This window comes from Bombyx mori, chromosome 13, assembly GCF_030269925.1.
Source record: "Bombyx mori chromosome 13, ASM3026992v2".
Classification (NCBI taxonomy): Eukaryota; Metazoa; Arthropoda; class Insecta; order Lepidoptera; family Bombycidae; genus Bombyx; species Bombyx mori.
In genome coordinates, this window is record NC_085119.1 from 6,527,427 (window position 1) to 6,549,913 (window position 22,487).

The 22,487-nt window shown below is 37.1% G+C and overlaps 1 protein-coding gene and 1 long non-coding RNA gene across 3 annotated transcripts; one reads left to right on the top strand and one right to left on the bottom strand.

The window, feature by feature from the left end:
- Positions 1–416: 416 nt before the first annotated feature.
- Positions 417–18,144, bottom strand: LOC101738852 (G1/S-specific cyclin-D3). The gene is made up of 5 exons (XM_004927873.5): positions 17,427–18,144; positions 15,275–15,496; positions 7,593–7,755; positions 3,240–3,361; positions 417–2,878 (listed from the first exon to the last, which is right to left on the bottom strand). Exons 1-5 carry the CDS (start codon positions 17,925–17,927, stop codon positions 2,690–2,692), a joined length of 1,197 nt encoding a protein of 398 aa, XP_004927930.2. The 5' UTR covers positions 17,928–18,144; the 3' UTR covers positions 417–2,689.
- Positions 16,343–18,149, top strand: LOC134199969 (uncharacterized). Of its 2 annotated transcripts, none has more exons than XR_009974674.1 (2): positions 16,343–16,490; positions 17,289–18,149. It is a non-coding gene; the product is annotated as an uncharacterized LOC134199969 (long non-coding RNA). The 2 variants fall into 2 exon arrangements; XR_009974673.1 differs by lacking the exon at positions 16,343–16,490 and adding an exon at positions 16,715–16,944.
- Positions 18,150–22,487: the final 4,338 nt, after the last annotated feature.

A 22,487-nucleotide genomic window follows, 5' to 3' on the forward strand; every position in this document is an offset into this window, starting at 1 on the left:
ATCTATGTATATATTTAAACGTATTTCCTGTGTCTAGTTCCGATATGGAATCCTAGTCTGGGACTTGATGAACGTGTGTGATGTATCCTTGTATTATTATCCTATCTTGGTGTTAAAGGTTGGGCAAATAATTCCTCCAAACATGAAACGTTGGGATTTTTATGTAATTTCCGTGTTCTGTACCCCTAAAACACCATGATTTTTTCTTGAAAATAAGAACCTATAGATTTGGCCAGGGTAACCATTGCTTAAGAGGTTTATTCTTGTCTTTGCTAATCGTGAGACAGATTATGCTAGGCATATTTTCCACCTTCCGCAGACAGAATCGGCAGGTTACGTCATCAGCCAAGTAAATCTCGCGTAGGCGCTCGCCAGTGCAGAAATGCGTAATCGTCGGGTAAAAAATAAAAATGTACTTTTGAATTTTCAAAATTTTATTGTCCTTTTTATATTCAATATATTTACATCTCGACAGCTCGTCGTCCTTATAATCCAAAGAGAAACTTTAATAATCACATATGAAATCAATGTACTTAACATATCGTTTTAAAAGTCACTAAATTATAATTAGAATTTGTCTTATATAATATAAATATAACTTTTCTATGACGTTCTCGGCGACGTCGCATTCAATCACCAAGTCTGAGCTTCGTTGCTCCTTTCATAATCATTTTATAATCACAGGAAAAGGGATACTTTTCACTTACTTTTTTTTTAATTCATTAAGCATAAACTAAACTATAAACTACTTCAAAATAAGCCAGTCCGAAAGCAAACTAAGCATTAAACAAGACTAACTTCGTAATGCGTATATTTTCCCACAATTTTTGTCCTATATTATACATAATCTTACATTAAAGTGAATGCAACTTTATGTCAATGTGCATAACGCACTAAATGCAATTGAATTTTGGATTACATAACCGAATAAATAATTACAAATGTCCAAATATACTTTATGATGGTTTAGTTAGGTACGTGTAAGTAATGAATCGTATTCCGTTTTAGAGAATAAAAATATAGCAGTGTAACTTATGGCACCACATGCTTACAGCACACCCTAATGTAAATTTTACGAATATATACATTTACAACTAATATCCTATACACATAACAGATCACTAAATATGTATCAAGTCTATAAGCTGTTGTTTGACCTGATTCGCTTTTGTGGAAGACATCGAGTGATTTTTTTTTGTTTATACGTAGCTATAATTTTGTTTTTTTGTTTTTACGTAGCTATAATTTTGTTTTTTTTTGTTTTTACGTAGCTATAAAAAAATCGCACAGTTAGATTAACGTCAATTTACAGATAAATTAACCTTACATATATTTTACTAACGTAATAAAAGAAAGCACATTTATATTTTTATCGTAACCGCGTTTTAATTACTGCCTGAAATACACCACCCGTACTTAAATCAATATAGCTATAACTAAGAACATTGTATATCACATTTTTTTTTATTAACATAGTCACCTCTACGATCATTCTAACTACCTATGTAGACTATTAAGTACAAATAAAATGGAACATGACTATTGCATTGTTTATTTTAGTGCATTTTCGCTTAGGAACGATAAAGGTGGTGTTAAAATAATTGATCCTATTCTAAAAAAACATCTTAACGATCACATATTTCTATACAGCAATCTATAAAGAAAATGAAATTAGATCTACGTTAACTTATTATGACTGGAAGTGACTACAATACGAAATTCAAAGCAACAAGTTGATCCTATCACATAAACATACAAACTGAAAGAGCCGACGCTTTCGTTGCAAGGAACAAAAAAAAATCCCTAAATAACTAATTACGCAAAATATTAGAAAAATAAACAGTCCTTCGTCTACTATCAGACAACGTCCTACAAATAAGTTTTAGTTTTATAATAGTATCTGGTTTATATATTTGTTTGAAAGTATTATAATATACATACAATCTGTATATAACTAAGATAAATATAATCAAAAAAAATAATAATGAAAACTAACGTTAGTTTTTACAACGAACAAGCGTAATTTATTGCCTTCCCCCGATATAAAATAAACTCTGATAGTGTGTAGGTGTACCAATTTTAATTTCAAAGTGGCAAATACAAGCGCGTCGTAATGTCGGGTGTATATTTTATTCGAAGATGATAAAAGATAAGTCAACATTATAATAATACTAATGTATTTAGTGAAACCGATACCATCCAAAGAAAATCAGTAACATATTATTATTATTATACAATAATTAAAACGTGTATCTAACTTTGGTCCCGCGTAAACAATATTCAACACACATAATATGAACAACAGCTAATTTATCGGTAAAGCGTAGGGTATTTGCCGCATGAAACTGATAGTCCTTAATTATATAAGAGGTAGATTGCAATTTCTGAAGCCGTATTAACTAGCATGTACATTAAGGCTTACCAAGGTCACGTTCAATGCAAGTAATAATATAATTAGTGAACGTACAGACTAGAGGCAATTACAAGTAGCACGTAAGGCTTACAGTTATGTATTCACAATTAGTATATACGTACATTAACTAGGAGAGACATACGATTGTCAGTCTTTGTATCGATCAGTCCGCCGTCACGAATGCATCTGGCAACGTTTGTTGTAGTTTATAGTATTTTCGTACTGATGCTTCGTGATTACTTAATTAGATTGTGGAGGCACAGAGCCTGTCCAGGTTTAGAAGTGTACATCTCTGACGTCGGTGGGTGTGGCGGCGTTACTGTGCGCCTTGTCGTGCGGGGGGGCGGGGGGCGGCGTCCAGCCCGCCGCTTCTCGCGCCTGGCCGTTTGGGGGACACGAGTCACGCTCCACTATCAAACTTTGCACCATATCCTCGATCTGTTCGAGACAGGTCTGCAGGCAATCCTAAAAGAAATTTAAATTTAGACTTTGGATTCACCATTTAATTTGATTATTGTTCTGGTTTTTTTTTTCTTAATTTTTTTATACTAGTTTATACCATGTTTTAAGTCTGTACACACGTACCTAGCCTTCATTCCCGCAAAGAACCAAAGGGAAACGGGGGTGACTGAAAATCAGCGCTGCTCGATTTATCAGCCTTGAACAGCATTAGCTGAGCCACATCCTTTTGCCTTTTTCTGTTTTCTTTTTTTTTGTATTTTATTTAATTTAATGTGAAATGCAATAAATGATTTTATTATTATTATTATTATCTAATAGGTATTATTAGGCACGCAGTAAATGCTTGGGAAAATTGATTACTTACTAAGTCAATGCGCGTGAGCTCTTGGAGTCTCGATAAGTAGCCATCGTGTTCGAGACCTCGTAGTGCAGCAGCGATGCTGCAAGCGGCAAGAGTGCTTGAAGAGTACAGCGTGAATTCATAATCTGTAACAATAGAAATTCGTATTAGCTAAAAAAAAAATTTGATTGCTTAGATGGGTGGTCGACCTCACAGCCCACCTGGTGTTAAGTGGTTACTGGAGCCCATAGACATCTACAACGTAAATGCGCCACCCACCTTGAGATATAAGTTCTAAGATCTCAGAATAGTTACAACGGCTGCCCTACCCTTCAAACCGAAACGCATTACTGCTTCACGGCAGAAATAGGCAGAGCGGTGGTACCTACCCGCGCGGACTCACAAGAGATCCTACCACAATTAAAAATAAAATTCATTAAAGCATTCAATGTTATGGCGCCTTCCTTTCAATTGCTGAATTTAGTTATCATTGTAGCTTTCCTAACGAACATTCCTAAACGTGATAGTTTTTCGAGACGGTCCAGTAGTTGTGGGTAAATCTCGCCATCTCACTTGCACCGGCTGTCACTCAAGTCTGGAGAGTGTAGGCTCAAAGAAGCCGGCACCCGCCCTCGCGGCCGCATTCCACAGCCTGCAAGCGCATGCTCGACTTACTTGAATATTTCTCACGGACTTAGTTTGGCAAGCCCTCGTACTATATCTGGCACGATATTGTAATTCATGTCCTTACGTTCAACTGATAAAACTGCATACAAGTGAAAGTAATAACCCTACTAAAAGTAATAGTGCCTATCCGACGTTATTGTCGTAATACATTATTTGATCCTCGAATGATTTTAAAAACGCATATGTAAACACGATGTATGTGTTTCATGACTTCTTGTAGAAAATTAAAAGAAGTTACCAATAAAACTCGTAATTAAGATTGAATCTGGTAGTTTTTGATAAGGTAGTTTGGTAGTTTTTGGTAGATATGTAATAAATAAGGTAATTTGGTAGTTTTTGGTAGCTATTTGTAATGTGAGATAAAAATGAAAAACGAGTCATGATTATTAAATTTTTATGACTCACGAAAACCGAAGTAAATACTATGTATATGTAAATTTTATTTTAAGGGCAATTCGTAAATAAGTACGGTAATTGAAATTATTCGCCGAATGAAACACAAATGACCGGTGTTTACGCGTCAGGCCTAGCAGACAATGACACCCGCAAAATGCATATATTTGTACAAATATTGAAGAACCCAGACTGATGACCACGACCGCTCTGCCAAGGGGCAAACGACTGAGAAGAAGAAGATCAATTATTGATGGTAGGGCATAAGGTACATCCATCCATCCAACCTATTAATTATGCCGCGAAGCGGTTGTGCTCAACGGTTGGATCGGTGGGACAGCCCTTAAACAATACAATTAAGTTTCGACCTCATGCCTCAAGCATTCACGTTGTCACTTTCACTTAACAGCAGGAAGAGGCTGTGAGCTCGTCCACCCATCAAAGTAATAAAAAAATCTCCTATAGCCACAAAATCGATAATTAATATTTCGAGTGTTTTTATGGTCTAAAAGTTTTGTTTCTTTTTTTGTATTTAAATGCTCAAATTTACAATGATGTAATTTATACCTATTCGGGGTTTTTTATAATTTAGCTAAAAATATTTCATCGATTATTATATACATTTTATTACCTCAAGTGTGTATCTAACTTTATTTTATAGATCTTTGTCGTTCCCACGCCTTCGCAAATATAAATTCGAATCAAAACTACAAATGACCATAAGCAGACGTCGCGTACAATGATAGGGAAGCCACCAATGGCCCTCCATTCATCATTAAGTAGACTCCATTATGTGAGTCTTTTTACAGATATCGAACACTCAGCTTATTTAAAAAGATTTATTTCCTTCTTTTTTTTTAATTTGCATGTCGGCATACCGGAGATAAAGGGGACGGGCGGAGGGAACGAATAAAAAGAGCTTTGAAACAACGAAAGCGGCCGTACTCGGAGCATTTGCATAATCTGATGTTAATCAAACAGTACCGGCGCGGACCGGTCGTGGCAATACAAAAAAACTCCTCATAATTGTCAAAATTAATAGTTTCTGTGGCTCTAATTTTCGTATCGAGATTGCTTCGAGTTCGTAACTGTTATTGCGGACACACACGAAGCGGATACGAAGCTACACCTCATAGGTAACGAGGCGACTACTTAAATACCTGCCGGAGGAAGTGCGCGAGGAAGTTTTGATCCCAGTACGCTTTTGTAATATGTAAATTTAAATAATTGTATATGATATTAGTTTAGAACAAAGTTCTCACGCGTTCCACACGCTTTTATTATCAGAGTTTTATTATCATCAGTGTTATATCGTTTTTTATAATTTTTTATGTCAATCGTCCATAAAGATGGAATCTTTCGGAATTAAGTCCAAGGGTGTTTGTTGCGTATTGCATTAGGATGTGCGCGTGATAACTGCAGATACAAAGTTCTCGTATGTCATGGGTTATGAAACATGTAATTGGAATGACCTTGATGACCGAGTTGCTACTGACCTGCGTGAATCAGTTGAGAGTTTGTTTAATATCTAACTAAAACTACGTGAAGCGTATACCGTACGCCAAGAATTCTTCAAACCGATAAGATTGAAAATTAGAAAGTAGAAAATATTCGACCGGTGTCGCCTTAATAAAATGTACTTTTTACCGGAACAAATACGGCTAATCACACAGCGCAAGAGAAGGCACTCTTCGAAGGTAACATTGAACCTTTGCTACCCACTAACCGTATCCCGTCACTAATCATTAACCGTTCGGTGCCGTTCACACGTTAGCTATCAAACTGATAAGATAGACCTGCCACCAAGCATAGATATTATTGTGCTCACATTGTCATAATGTCTTATGTACGTAATTATGTATGACATACCAGTTGACAAACAATCGCAAATAAATAGGTAAGTTCGTTAAAAAGTGAATTACATATAATAGTTTTATTTAAAAGCAGCGCAAGAGAAACCTTATAGGGTATTAAATAACCCAATATAAATTTAATATCCGAATGAGTTGATTGCTTATGATTTTGGAGTAAATTGTGCCATTCAAATAATGATACATAATGCGGGTTCGACCGATGCCGCAAATTGTAAGAGGCACATACGAGTGAAAAAGCACACGCATTTAATTTAAAGAATAATAACTAGTTCATTAATAAAAAAATTAGGATCATGATCGATGACAGCAACGTATGAACGTACTGGTATAACTTAATTTAGTTGTTATGATTCATTTTTGTCATAAGAGCTGGAGCGTAAAGTTTTTATGTAAAATAAAAATAAAAAAAACAAGAAGACCAGAGCCGCGGCGAACAACAAAAACCGTTGCACAAAAACATATGATCCCAAGAGGGTCGAGGGGGTTGCGGGGGAGTCCTGAGGCGTGCTGGAATGCGCTCGGGCAAGCGGCGTGGGAGGCGGGACACACACGCCGCCCTCCGCGCCCTCGTCGCGCACTCTACCCTCACTGTAAACAAACCTATTCACATCTGTAGCACTAGTTTGCCACAGGACAGCACTATTTTCATCTCATACATGCGACATAACAATGTTTATCTGTCCCATGTGTATCCATATTATACTATAATCAAATATTATAAAGACTCTAGATCGAATTTATGTTGGAAGACGAACGTTCTTATTTATTTTTACCATAAAGTATTGTCTATTGTCTGGACAACAAACCGAGTAAACTTATGTACCTACTTTTTTAAGTTTTACAAAGGAACTATTTTATTATGTCATCACTTTTGCTGATTAATGTTAGAGATGGACAGTGTGGTTTTTTGATAAAAATCACGAAAAACTTATTTCTTGTAACTCCGACAAGGTAATTATCATGTAAGCTTTTAAAGAACCCGGTCGTATCAAGACCAAGTTCAATTAAATTAGTAAATGAAGAACATTAAGTTCTTATTCGACTCGTTATGCTAAAATCGTTTTTTTTTTCTCCATAAAAATATAATATTCGGTGTTAAAACAGTTTTCAAAGGTTCAGTGACACGCTGGAGAACACCAACGTGGTCTCAAGGCTCGAGCCGACACACGACATCCGTATGTCGTATAGGTATTGTAAATAACGTACCGAGAATTGAGCAATAAATTAATATAGTATATCCAGTGTTTACTATCAACTAATACATCTTATAAAGTATTTTGTGCTTAATCAAGTTTATTCTATTTATTTATTGTCACAAACTTTGTATAGTAATAAAGTACATGCCTTCATGGCATGGCATTAACCTGAAATTCTTAAGAATATTGATTGCGAGAAGTTTTCTAATCAATATGCATATCCTCACCTCTTGCCGCTAGTGAAATAAACGTCTTTGCATGCCTTTGCACCATTTCCACGTTGACAAGGCCTCGGATTGGCAACCGCGATAGCAGAAGAGGCAAGAAGTCGTGAGCTGTCACCCCTGCTACATCCCATTTCAGCTTCGACAGCACTAGCAACTCCCAGCTCTGTTAAAAAAGGAAAAATACCGTTTAAAAATACATTTAAAAATATATTGTTTAGGGAATATTGTCTCTATGTTATAAAAAATTACATGTGTGCAATTCACACGTGGTAGAAGTGAAACCTTCCAAAATTAAAATACAATTATCCTAAACGTCTTAAGTATATGTAAAATTTTGTCATTAGTAAATAATTGTAAGGTAGCGCTCTCTGTGAATTGATATTTTAATTTCACGTATAATCCTAAATTAAAATTCACTACAAGAGCTTTCATACACACGTTAGTATTAAAAAATCTCACAGATGGCGCTGTATTAAATAGTATGTATATTTCTGTCTCATTCTTTGCTGGCTTCATCCTACACATTTTTATATTTGTGTCTCTTACCTGTCGTTTTTTCCGTTGCATCCGGTTTGAAATCACAACGATTCTAAAGAAGTTTTCACTTCAATAAGTGTATAAATAATGATGAAATACCAATAATAATTTTAACAGCATTTTTAATATGCAGGATTAATAAATGATCACTGTATTTCGAGAATTGCTACGTTTGCTCACATGAGCTTGTAAATTTTTGGATTGAAATACAAAACGGTGCCTTAATCGCCCATGCTGCTTTAGTTTTCCGTTTAGTTTTAATATAAAACATGATGATTTGACAAATTAATAATAAATGTGTGTTAATTGTATTCTATTTGAACATAATTTGCACATATTTCATTTTTAATAAATGTAAATGAGACTAAAGAGTAAAATAATATTTGTCGCCTGCCGTATCCGGTGTAATAATCGTAAAAACGCAGCAAGTTTCTCTCAATTTCCCGGAACGGCGCATAAGTACACCAGCAGTACTTTGTTATGCAATCAACTACAATTCTTTTGTTATATGAAACACATTCTTCTTTTTTGGAACAAAACAAGTTTAACTGTAGCTGCATAGTATGTTCGTCGTACCATAATTTGCACTTTATTATCAAGCCAGCTGTGAGATTTTAAAATATCCTTAATGATATGTAATTATTAGCAATTTATTTCGATGTCGCCTAAATGTTTAACCTAAAAAAAAATTAAACGAAATAATATAGATACGTAATACGACCACACGATACCCTTGATAAGTTTGTATTTTGTCAGTTATTTTTTTATGAATAACGTGATTATTTTATGTTCAGATACAAACTCACATATAGACATGATGCATGTCCGTTGACAGATAATACACGATGTTTACTTAACTCAATCGGCGGGGTCGACCGCGGCGGAGACACTGACTTTCATATTCCACTCAAATTCACTACACATCAACATTGATTTAGAGTCTGATTTTGTACAACAAACCTTGGCGGTTATGGCTCAAATACTTAAAGCATGAGTGTTTATGAATGAATGAAGTATCGTCACTCGGTATCGAAGTAAGTGTAACGTAATATGCGACGAGCAGTTTTATATCTGTATTGCTATAAAAAGCAATAGGAATGTTCATAGAACATAGGAGTAATAATAATGGAACAGATATGTTGAAGGGAACAGCTGAGTCTGCGAAAGCGGTTAATAATGTGGCGGTATGCGGGTCGACCGCGCAATGAAAACATCGCTATACGCGTCGGGGCCCGAACAAAACGTTTAATACGTTTAAAACAATACGTTCATAAAGCATTCACCGCAAACAGTGCATCAAACGATGACAAAGATATACCTGTATCGCACCATTCAAAATAATGTCCATTGTTGTACTTTTGATATATTTCGATTTCTAATTGTATCAGCTGATCTCGTATTGTTTGACGAGTCGGAGTTCGAGTTCGGAATATCTGTTTAAGGTCGTTTACTTTTATTTAGGTTATAAAGTGGAAACTGCCGGAATGCGGCTCGTAAAGTCGGGCGTTGATTAGAGAAAGTTGTGGGGTGGTCGGTTGTTATCGAGGCGCGTTTCAGTCAATAAAACGAACTACGCAAACAACCCTTGCCGCTGCAGTGCAAACGCTGAATTCCTCACCGGTTCCCATGCTTTATCCAATTTCATCGAACGGTCTGACTGCGCCGCCATTAGAAGGAAACAATGAGCTTGGTGTCGCGTGGCCGCCACGCCGTGAGATTAAACAACTTCGGAATTTTCCTGCCACGGATAGTAAGCACCGGGCTATATTCGATTACTTGTTGAATACAATATTTTGTAGATTAAAATAAAGGTTACGTAGCGGAGGCACAAGGAATACGAATTCGTTAGTCGACGGTAAAACTTACGAACTTATTACATATTCGAGATATCGAACAACATTCGTGTTGTTGGTTTTCGTATTATACATAAAATGTGCACGCCAAAATATTTGCCGAACCACTTGCGAATGTCTTGAATGCAATATATCACAATGCTCGCATAAAATATATTATCAGCGCATTCTTTTGAAATGATGATATCGAAAACCGCTAGTAATCGTTATAATTTCTGTTCAGCATTTTTATATAAGAACGTTATTTCTATATACGTACAGTGTCCTTGTTTTTTGATAAAAATCAAAGCTAGACTTCGGTGTGTTGGCCTGATGTTAGTTTTCCTCAAGACTCAAGTTCTCCGTTTCAAAACCACAAAATTTTAATTTTTTTTTTCTTTAGTCGGATAGCCCGCATGGTTCGGGTCGGTGTAACTATCGAACCAGATGGAATTTATAGCTCTCGAAGGCAGTTATAATACATCGACATAACTTTAACTAAATGTACATTAAACCGAAATACCATCGATACAGATTTGTTATAAAAACTATTTTATTGATCACCTCAGTGAGACACAGACGGTGAGCTATGTTTTTATTGATCGGGATTAAAGCGAATTGACACTAAACGCAAGATATAATGTCACATTAGAACTATGTAAGTGCGCTAAGTGCAGTGCGGGAGGCGATTTTCTAAGAAACTTTTACAAGCTTTAATGCTCCACCTTAATTAACATGTACAACAAATCATGAATGGATAATGAATATGCAGCAGTAATGGCATGATTTTAAATGTTATAATAGACATCGGTTACTAAAGGAAGACTTTACAGACAGATTCAAAAGCAGAACCTTTATTAGCTATTAACAATACAGCGATAATTTATATATATATATAGTGTGTGTGAGAATGTGTTTACCACACAAAAGTGAAAATTATGCGATCTTTTCCCGCATTTTTTATTCATTCTCATGTGCTTTGGACCTAAGTCTTCTTTCCCATCGTGCAGAAGACATTCACATGAGTCGTGGTGTGGCATCCGCTAACAACACCCGATTAAGTACCCTATTTTAATGTACCAATTATTTTTCCACTCTTCATGAAGATCAGTTGCTATGTTCTTTAAATAATGCGTCATTATTAATATGTATTTTGTAACTACATATTCATATTATTACCTACATTTTTGTTTGACCTTTACAATGTCTGAGTCACAATAGCGTAGGTAAGTAAAAGGTGAAATTTGTTATATCAGATGTTCATGTTTTGAATGTTCATACATGAATAAATCTAACGGTATTATTATTTAACATTTAATACATTTTATTTTAATTGCTGTCACTAACCAGCTACACTGCGTCGATCTTTATAATTTGACTCATTTAAATACTGATCTAACATTGAACCGGCGCTGGCGTCACATTTCAGTGGTATCTGACCATCTAATTTACGAACACATAATGTATTTTGTTTATTGGTTTGTTCGTCCTCGTATTATTTATTCGATTAAGTTGAAAATTTGATTCGCTGTCGGTACTTCAAAGTTCCTGATATAGTTCCTTCAACGTGTCAAGGTAGTGGCGTTTAAAACAAGCGCTGGTGTTTAATTTATTTAGCGAACATAGCCGGCGTTTTAATAGTCAATAAAAAAACAAGAAAGACACGGCGAATTATTACAATAGAATCGATCGAGGAAGATAAAGGTAATTTCCTCATACAAGCCACCGTGAATCGTAACTCACAATCCAGTGATTATGAGTTCACAATAATTAACTAGGTACATAAAAAAAAGAGGAGTGCCGTTCGAAATAATCACAGAATGTGGCATGTTTATAAAATAAGAGCGTAGCATAAATTACTTCAAATACTTTTGCTGGAGATAAATGTCAATTTTTGCTTTATTCTCGAGATAAAAGGAAAATCGTACACTTTTCGCTTTCATGTTTTTTATCGCAAGGACAAACTTACAACGTAATCTACAATCAAGGATAAGCAGTTATGTAATCTACTAAGTACAGAGACGAAAACGGAGTGGTTATTCAATTAATTATTATATTATTCCAAAGAGGGTGTATTTAATTTTCTCTTTTGAGTAACTGGCACCGCACTCGTAAACTTATGCTTCAATTATAATAAACGTTTACGGTGGTGGCGGGCATGTGAGAACGCGGCAGGTTTTATGGTCGTGAGGCCGCGGGAACCCTGCATTAAAACCGCCGTGGATTCCGGCCGTGCTCTTTTTGTTCGTACTCCAGACCGGCTCTGCCCAACGTTCAGCTCGACAAAGATTTCTTTACGTATCGTATCAAATATAACTTAAAATAACACATAACGCATTCCTTAAACTTAAAATTACATTTACGGTTTAGTTTAACGAAAAATAAAAGTATTCGAAATGTCGGGAACAATGTAATTAAACAATATAGTACACAAAATAAACAGTAATACATAGAACTTTTCATTATGTCTTCGATTTACGAAAATCGATCGATAATTTCAAAATTCACTTAAATTTTACAACATAGAAAGCCGAATGTGAAAACGCATGTTACGAACTAGCGTAGAAGTGATTTTAAATTGCTATTATTGAAATGCACTTGATTCATTAGTACTTTATTCACAATCGAGATATCGCTGTCACTGCACTTGACAAGCACAATTTTAAATTTACCATAGAAGTTATGCGCGTTACACATACTACAATGTACAATTATGTTGCGACTTATTAAAAGAGTAAATAAAAAATATATACTCGCTCAAATTGACGTGTAAATTAAGATAAATAGCTCCAAGAACGGGTCTACGGTATCTCGTAGATGCTCTACGAATTTGCTACGGAACTAATCAGCTTATTTTTAAACGAAATTACCGTTGACATTGAACATGAATATTCGATTCTTTTCATTTAATTTATTGTAAATATTTCAAATCGATAGTAATAATAATTTAAGATGCTTTTATTTCCCTTCCAAATGTACATATTAACAGTTCCTTATTGTTGTGAACTCGTGATTACGGTTTGTCTTAAATAAATCAACTGGTAAAAACCTGAACAAGATTTAATTTAGACATATCTGTCTGAAAAGTTACTCTGTGTCACAAATACGAGAGTGTTGGAACGACCGATAAATTTTTTCAGTAGTTTTATTATTTGGGTGCTAAGTGGTTTCCGCAGCTTGTGGGCATTAAAACCTGAATGCCGCCACCCATCTCGAGACATGAGGTCGAAGATTTAATTGTACGCCGCAGAGAGAGTAGTCCGACGCTCGGCGAGAACATTACCAGAAAGTTCCACCTGGAGTGTACCAAGTGTAAAATGTGATAACTATTCGAATTCAATGAGCTATCTTCTAATAGAGTATTCCGATGTGTTCACGCGGAGAATATACGAGTAGTGCATCACGGGCGAGACGGAGAGTGCGTTGTCGTGTCGTGAGAAAAAAATAAGCGGCGCGGTTCGCCTGTAATTGGTCTGATTGAAACGCGAACCTCGTTCGGCGGTTCTTCCGAGAAGTCCGACGGCTCGTTAAGGGACACTCTTTGACGGGCCGTTCCCTTGCCAATGAAAACGGTCGCATTCCGCTTCGGTCAAATGACAACAATCATTTTCAATATGACCCTGATTACAACTCAACATCCGAATCATTAAAACATTGTCTTAAGGTCCATCGGAAAATTACCTAAAAAAATTGTAGGATATTAATATGGCAGATCGGATAATTATGAAAAGATAAAGAACGACCCTAATTAGTCTCACACGAGTGCACGAATGCACTTACAGACAAAACGAGTCTCGTATTGTATTTCATTATATCGCGACGCGAAAACGTAGCGTGCACATTATTATCTACGGGACGAGCGCCGGGGCCCCGGCCGGGTGGCCACAATGCGCCCAAAATGCAACCTACAGACTAAATACTGTACAGACAAGACGCGTGAATGCAAATACTATGATGCACCAGCAACTGTAGTCATACACGCCACATAACTAGACGCGTTAAGTAGCGTCTGTAGTTATTAACTACGGGAAACGACGTTTATAACAATATCGTCTATTTTTGTACGAGTCTCACGTAGATGTATTTACGGTTAATACGTAGATTCATTAAATTTTATTTTCGGTACAGCCCGGACTATACAAAGTGCCAGAAGGTGAATAGTTGTGACCGATACGATGACAACGTGGCGCGGGCGTTTTCCACGCGCGATATAGGTTAAAGACGTTGGCTGATATTAGTCACGCTGCATTACAGATATAATATGGATACAATGTGCATTTTTCTTAATTATCTAAATCGAAAACTCGATGTAGACAAAGTATTTTATTTGTCTTCAACTACCGGATAATCGGTTAGCAGTAATAACAATACCTCAGCATCAGCCGGTAATTAAATATACACAGTAAAAAAAAGAGTAAAAACCCAAGTTTTCGAATTAAATTATTCTAAAACATTGAACGTGAGTAGACGTTTAATCTGTTGTCTATTTAATTAGTGTAGCTACCGTTTTAAATCTGAAATTCCGATCTATCGCGGATGTGCAGCTCGCGAATGTTTTAGAAATCAGTCTAAGATGATTGCACGCGCTGCTAAAAACCACTGCATGCGGCTGCCATGGAAAAACCTGCCCACACGAAACCGCATCACTAATGAGACAGCTGTTGCTTCACACGAAGAAATACAAATACCTTAAGATTCTCACAGCTAGACATTGTATGGCGCATGCCCGCAATCAGGGTATCTTTTTTTAACGGTCAGCAATAAAGGCTTATTATTATTATTATAAGGAGAAGAAGTACGAATGACAGCCTTTCTGTTATAATTTTAATTCCCACATCAAGATATGCTATTACAGTATAATAAGCGATAAACAGCAGTTTGATGTTCATTCCCGACATCCATGACGTCATAGTAATTATAACCAATTTTACGGTTTAGGACGGACGAATCTCAGTAGCCCGCGACCACGAAAACTGTGAAGTATTCGAAAAGTCGTGAAGAATATAACGACAATAAAAACAGCGAGATTAAACCGTAAAAAGATATTTAATTATGTCTTCAAGTCGCAAAAACCGAAGAAGGTACTATCCATGACGTTCATTAGCGCCAATGACCATTCCACATCAGGTGGGTCGTATAATCGTCTGCCTACAATGACAATAAAAAAAAAACTTCGATCTTTATACTGTATTCTGTATTCTAATCTGTGAATTGGACGTATTCTTGACCTAAAGGTCTTAGTTACCAAGTCAGAAAATCTCTTAAAAAAATCGGACGTATTTTTGTTGAAAATTTTAAATGATAAGAACTTACGCAAAGATCGGTAAGGGTGATGCTGTTTGCGGTGTAGAAGACAAGTAGGTCGGCGGGGAGGGCACACGATCCTGGCTCACGGAGTTTGGAAGCCAACAGTAGACAGGCTGTGCCCAAAAGTTGCACTTGACTTTTTCCCACCGCGCAGATGCTCAAGAACCGATCCAGGAACGATATCGCCAGTGGAAAGACTTCTTCTTGGCAGCCGCGATCTTCGCATACCTGAAAAAGGAACGACCGTTATACATCATTTGTTAACGTTAATATTTCTCAGGAGCGCTTTAGTGTTACCGCACCGAGGCCGCTGCTTAGTTTATCACCCGGAATTCCTGATAACCTATATTAAATGAAAATAAACATATTGCGATAAATACAACGCAACATGCTATTCTATTGCAGTTATTACGTTTCTTATCGATCACGGACCGTTTCTTTAAAGTAGGTTGAAGTTGTGGTTCTTAGTCAAAGACCGATTAAGAATATCATTGTCGTTAAACGTGTAGGTATGAAATGAAAACGTCGTGTGTGTCAAGAATACGTTTGATTGTTATGTGTGAGTAGAGATTCAGTAAAAAACTGGTAGGTAAGGACACAAATAGAGATAGTTATGTGTGGCGGTTGATGTATGGACATAGTACGTTCCCTGCATAGTTTCGCACGGTGTCGTTGTAACGCGACTCCGGGCCTCCGACGAGCCGACTCAAATGGTCCCACATACTTTGTGAACGCTTATTCTCGGTCTCACCGGTTCAACACAGTCATTGTAGATATTGAAGTCGATTAAGTCATTGTGAGAACACTACGTCCATTGTTTTAGATATTTATCAATGAAATTAAGTTAAGGTTGAAGGTTGAAGGTTGAAGTTGGAATTGGGCTGCATATTAAAATTGCAACATTCCAGATTTTGTATTCCCGTGAGGTTGTTGAAGTTTTGATTGAAACTTTATAAATATGTAAGTCAGAATTATTTGAAAATTAAACGTTAAAGTCTAAGATGTCATTGACCTTACAGTCGTGGAGGAACGATTCGGTCTGCTTGTGCTGAAATGTTGGTATGCGACTTGTTTAGTTGTAGCCACGAGGTGCCGGTAACTTGGTCGCGCATGCGCCGTCGCGCCGCCATGCCATAGCAGCGCATTCATTGAATGACGTCAGCGCGCACCGCCGGCGCAGAGTTAGTCGCTTGAACACGTGGACTTTTAAACAGCTGACTAGGTAATACTTTTCGTAAGCCGGTATCGTTCTCTCCTAACTTATCTACTTTATACCTATTTAAACTTAATCTCATTAATCTAAGAATTCTAAACGAATAAACTATAATAATATAGTAATGTATCTTTGAACGCATATTAAAAACGAAGATGATCGTATGTTAAGATTGTTCGAATATTGAACTAGATGTGTTCCAACGAGTTCAATCATATACGCCCTGTCAATTATTTATTTTGTATCAACGATAAGTGCGCAACGGAGCGTCAGCTGTGTGCGTGTCAAAATCAGCTGATTATTCAAATAGAACGAGCACGGAGTCGCATCGGTCGGCGACCGCGCCCGCTCGCGCTACGTACAGGGGCCCCTCGGTTCTCATCGCTCCAGTCACCTCGCAGCTAACTTGATATCAATGTACCTACCTTCGCTTTGCGAACATTATGAGCCTTTTTGTTATAGAGTAGGTATTTATTTTGTCATTATTCCACTGCACTCGGTTAAGTGATTAGTTAATTAATATTTCCTACTAGCAAAAAAAGAATAAAAAATCTTATAAGAAACTACTGATACAAGAATGCAATCAGCTGATCATGTAAACAACGTCACAGTTTCTAGTGAAATTTGGTAACCCGAAATCTGATTTTACAAACGTTGATAAACTAGATAGTGAAAAAACCTTTAGTACCTAGTACTTATTTCGAATCATAAATGGAACACTGAATGATAGGCACAGACATGAACTCGACGGATATTGAGTTGGAAGACAGTGCGACTTAGTTCTTACCGATATGGTAACTGTTTTAGGGAGCATACGAAATCATTGATGTGGATGTCATGTCCAAGACTGGAGTTACCTACACGTGGCTGGGAAACGAGACAAAATGGCGTTCAGCGGCACGAGTGTTGGTTTGCGGGTGCGGCATGCGGCGCGGGTGCGCTCACCTCTAGCATCCACTCGGCGACGAGACGGCGCATGTGAGGTGTGATCTCGGTCTGCACAGTGCCGAAGTAGTTAGCGGTGACGGCATAGCGCTCCTCGGTCCGCAGCAGGTTGTCGAGCACGCGGCGGCGCAGCAGCACCGGGTCGGGTGCAGCAGCTTGCGGCAGCCGCGGTGCGCCCTCGCCACTGCCGGGGCTGACGCGTTCCGCGCACAACAGCTCCATGTTTATCCGAACGGTCACGTACGCGTCGCGAAGGATATGATTTGTTCTGCGCGGAGTGCTCGACAGCTGATCGGTCGGGAGCGAGCGCCGGAGTGTTGCACGTAGTGTTGCGACAACGACGAGCGCCCGAGTCGCAGTGAGCGGCCGGTGCGAGACTCGCCCGCCGACCGAACATAATAATATGATCGGAGCGGCGCGGCGCGGGGGCAGGGCGGTGCCAGTGAGGCCCGCACGCAGGTTTCTCCCATTCGACGGCGTCCAAATAATAATACATAACATATTTCTTGCTCACTCACATCTCACTCCAACTTCCAAGTCTCGTTTTTTTCTTTCTATTGACCGCTCCAGGCTCAATTACATTATGTAATTAAAATTAAACAATGTCATGAAAATTTATTGTAAATGGTAGAAATAGACCTACAGTTTGAAAATCAAAAAGTACGAGATCTTATTCTTTATTCAATTCAAAATTTAACATTAAACTTATTTAAGCTCTTCAAACCATTTCTTTTTTGACAACTAATATGCAATACCTATTATCAAAATTTCATCTTCTCGTTTCATTCAACTATTAGAATTTGAATTGAATCATCAGTGTTGCCGCATTTTTCGACAACAGTTTTTTTTATATGTCAGTACTATCGCTGTATGTCAGTACAGAGTTGGTCAATATACCTTTTTTTGTATGTTTTTATTCTTCAATTCGTTTTCTTAATTGCACAATTTTATGGTTCAGTCTACCATATTCTTGGAACGACTGTGTTCTTCTCTATCTACGGCCGAATCGCCTCATTACCTAGGGGAGTTTTTTAACTTCAGTGGGTAAAGTCCCTTTCAACAAGAAACGTTTAAGTACAACCTCTCATTTCTTAAAAAGAAACTGTCTAAGATCTACTTGTTTCTGGAGTACATTTTAATTTTACATCAATATATGTACTTAATTCAGTTTACGTACCGATTTGGACCAAACTTTATGGCAATTCACAAGATGCAATATAACGCTTATAATATTAGTCTATTACCATCTATCTGCGGAATAAAAGTTACTTTTCGCGATTAATTGAAACGGATTCAGGTTTTCGACCCGAAAATCAGTGGCAGAGCCGCAATCGTGGTAAAAACTTAATAGCTTTTTATGTGTCTGGTATCCATTGATTTTAACTATCCGAAGTTAAAGAAAAAATAAGGAAAATATCGCTTTGAAATTTTAGTTAGTTTAATTTCAATTTTCAGTCAGGGTTGGATTAAGCAGTAATTTTAATACTGATGACAAATACCGATATGAGATTTCATTTATCTTACAATTTATCACACATTTTTAAAATGAACCTATTCTATATAACAATGTTGATAATTTAGTAAAGACCTTTTCTCCTCTTTTCGTCAACCTATTTTCTTTTTGTTTAGTATAATTTTAGTTTAAATTAAATTTGGGAACAACTAGCTTTTTTCACGCCTTTACACGAAACAATTATTTTTTACCGACACGCTGGTAGCCTAAGAGGCTATTCTAGCTACGCCCGGACGGTGAGCTCACGGGGTCAACCTGATAGAATTTGCTAAAGCAAGCCCTAGCGAGAGCAGTGCGTAGCATATTCTACCACTTGATCGGAATCGCGACCCACTGAGAAGATCCGGCGAGAAACTCAGTTGACCGTGTCTCCAGATTAGTTCGCTCGTAATCGACGAGCTCGACGAGGACGGTAACCGGTGCTTGAGGGTCCTAAAAGCACCGAGAGTGAATCCGGGGGATCTGACAAGATCTATGTTTCGGGCGACTATGCGTTGCCCCGTCGCGGCCGGATAAAGGCGAAACAATGCTGAAATTACATAAAGTGAATTTAGATCTTGAGATGACAGTTGATTAAAAACGAATTTACACCATGCATAGTCGTTTTAAAATAAATTAATCACTCAGATAGAATGGTATTATAAATATTAATTATGTTCTCTTACTTTTAATTTCTCAGTAATTGGTAGAAAACAATAAATTTACATGACGCTAAATATCGTACAAGTTTTGCGCTACATTCCACCAATTTGATTGCAAAAAACCGTTCTAAATCCTCTTTGGTGGCGGGCTGTAAAAGGTCGATCAACTATTTCGCGGGCGTTTTTGTTAAATCATAGCAAATTTCTAATTCAAAAATGCACCCAAAATACTTGGTGATTACAATAGTTTTTAACCACATCGCTTGGTCGAATTTATAAGAAATCTTAACGAGGAATTGGAAATAACATACTTTAAAAAAAAATAGATATGTATTTTTCGAATCCACAGGTAGCAGCGCAAGGCACGGTTAGTGAAGCAAGTTTATAATTTTTATTAGGAAATACGAACATTGTAGAACTCGTTGTATGAAAATGGTCAAATTCTTGAGTAGTCTGCGACCATGGTGACGTTCCTTTGGAAATCAACAGCCAATATATATTTACTTCGTATTCTTAGTCCGCACTAATGCGATGAACTGGCATTGAAAATGTTGAGAATTCCTGTTCTAAAACGGTTTTTTTGAAGGGGAACGTGTTGCGATGTATTGACTGGGCTTAACTTAGACTTGGTCAATGCTATGGTTGCAGGGCCGAATGCACAGGAAGTGCGCTATAACTCAGCGCCATTAATCATCGACTGCCCGGCTTCCATCAATAGACCTCGCGAGTGCGAGGGTGACACTTTTATTGTTTCACCGAATTTTTTTGCAGCGGATACGCTTGTGGTCGTGTTCAAAATAATGTAAGGCCCTAATTTTATTCACGTCTACGTGCATAAAACAGATAGAATTCTGTTTACATGTACGTATGCCACCCACCTTGATAAATTATAATGGTTGACCATTTTAAATATGGAATGTATGACTGCTTCGCGAAGTACCTATGTATATAGATAGGAAGGTGGAATATGTCCGTAAGGGCAGACAACGAGTACTACCATCATAAAAATATCCATTTTTAATTGAAATATAGTTTTAAGAATTTGTTCCCTTTTGTTTTTGGAATATGGGCACCACTTTAGGTTGTCAATTTTAGTGTACTCCTCATAAACCATTTATTGTATTTGTTGCCTAACAATAGTGATCTAAATAGTACCTTATACGAAAACATTGAGAACGTGAACACATAATTGGGTTGTGAGTTGTGAATTGTTATTTCCGCAAAAAAAAAAAAACAAAGAAAGGCTTTGAGTTATAATAGGCACAGAAATATTTTAGACCTTTGACCGGATACGTTTTTAGTTCCTTGCCTGTATTGAAATGAGCAGAACAATGAACAGAATTTCAAAACACGGCAACAACGTGCTGTTACTAGTGCGAGCGGGACATCGTCCTTTCTTAGAAGTCCGACACAGCATATTGTAGTATAGTCACAGTTGCTGAGATTACGTATGCTTTATTTTAATGCCATAACCGTAAAACACAATATTAATATAAAAGTAATAATTTAATTTTTTTTAACGATTTAGAGAAACTTAAATTTCAATAAGTATGTACCAAATTAGACTGTGACACATATTCGTAAATTTTATAGGTCTTAAAATACTTTTCAACACTGAAGGTGTATGAACGTCTGTTGTGTTCTAATTCAATACAAACATGCATTAATTTCGTATCAACATAAAATACTGCTCTAACACTTAATTCCCTTAAGTTTTGGGAATTTATTGTGGGCCCAGCAACATCGAATGGAACGCGGCGAAATGGAATGCAACCGGGACTGTTGGTCGGCCGAACCGCTACTAAAGGTAATAAGTAACTTAAGTATGCTTATAGGCTCTCTGTATAATGAATAAATAAAATTTGAAATAAGTACAGCGAAAAATAACAAAAAAGCAAGCTCCTTTTGATAAAAAGTTTTACAGCTTTTTAATACGCCGCGTGTTTTGCCGTAAATATTTTTATTTGATACACGAAACATTATCGTTCTGCAGCATGTTTTAGCTTATACTTTTGCGTGGGTACAACATTTTAAAATTATGTGACTCATTGAGAGTTGTCTTAATTTATTTTAATACAAACCTTAAACGTTGCAATCGATTGAAACACAAACTTTATTCATGGGAAAATACACTGCAGCAGAATGAAATGATAGGTTGGGGAAAAAGTCTTTTCGCGTTATAGTATGTATGAGCTTGTAATAAAATCTCTTTGGCTATACCTACTATTTGTATCTGGCTGGTTTTGTTTATTAAAAGTTTAAATTTTAAAGAAGATAATTCCAAATTCAAATTGTGGACAGGAAAATGTGTGATTCTTATTTATTTTTCGTACTGTCAAGATGAGTGAATCTAATGAAGATATTCGATACATTTTAAAATTTTACTACAAAAATCGCACCCTTTTTCAAGACGCTGATAACTGGTGATGAAAAGTGGATATCACGTACGACAAGAACGTGCGAAAAAGGTCGTGGTCAAAGGCCGGTCAGGCTTCACAGACAGTGGCGAAACCCGGGTTAACTCGCAACTAGGTGATGCTGCGTGTATGGTGGGATTTGAAAGGCATTCTTTATTATGAGCTGTTACCACCAGGAAGAACCATCGATTCTGAACTCTACTGCGAACAACTGATGAGATTAAAGCAAGAAGTTGAGAGAAAGCGGCCGGAATTAACCAACAGAAGAGGTGTGGTTTTTCATCATGCTAACGCTAGACATCAAATTCAGCCACTCAGCAAAAATTGAGAGAGCTTGGCTGCAGGGTGTTAATGCATCCGCCGTATAGTCCTGACCTTGCACCTTCAGATTTCCATCTGTTTCGGTCTCTTTAGAATTCTTTAGTCAGTGTCATGTTAACATCACGAAAGGACTGCCAAAACCAATTGTCGCGGTACTTTGATCAGAAGC

What these genes read in the sequence shown, in the direction of transcription:
- LOC101738852 (XM_004927873.5), bottom strand. Translation starts at nt 17,927, where the DNA reads ATGTTATGTATTATTATTTGGACGCCGTCGAATGGGAGAAACCTGCGT. An exon ending in TCGCCGAGTGGATGCTAGAG is followed by an intron (nt 15,497 to 17,426) that starts GTGAGCGCACCC and finishes TTCCTTTTTCAG; the next exon opens with GTATGCGAAGATCGCGGCTG. An exon ending in AGCTCACGCGCATTGACTTA is followed by an intron (nt 2,879 to 3,239) that starts GTAAGTAATCAA and finishes AATTTCTTTTAG; the next exon opens with GATTGCCTGCAGACCTGTCT.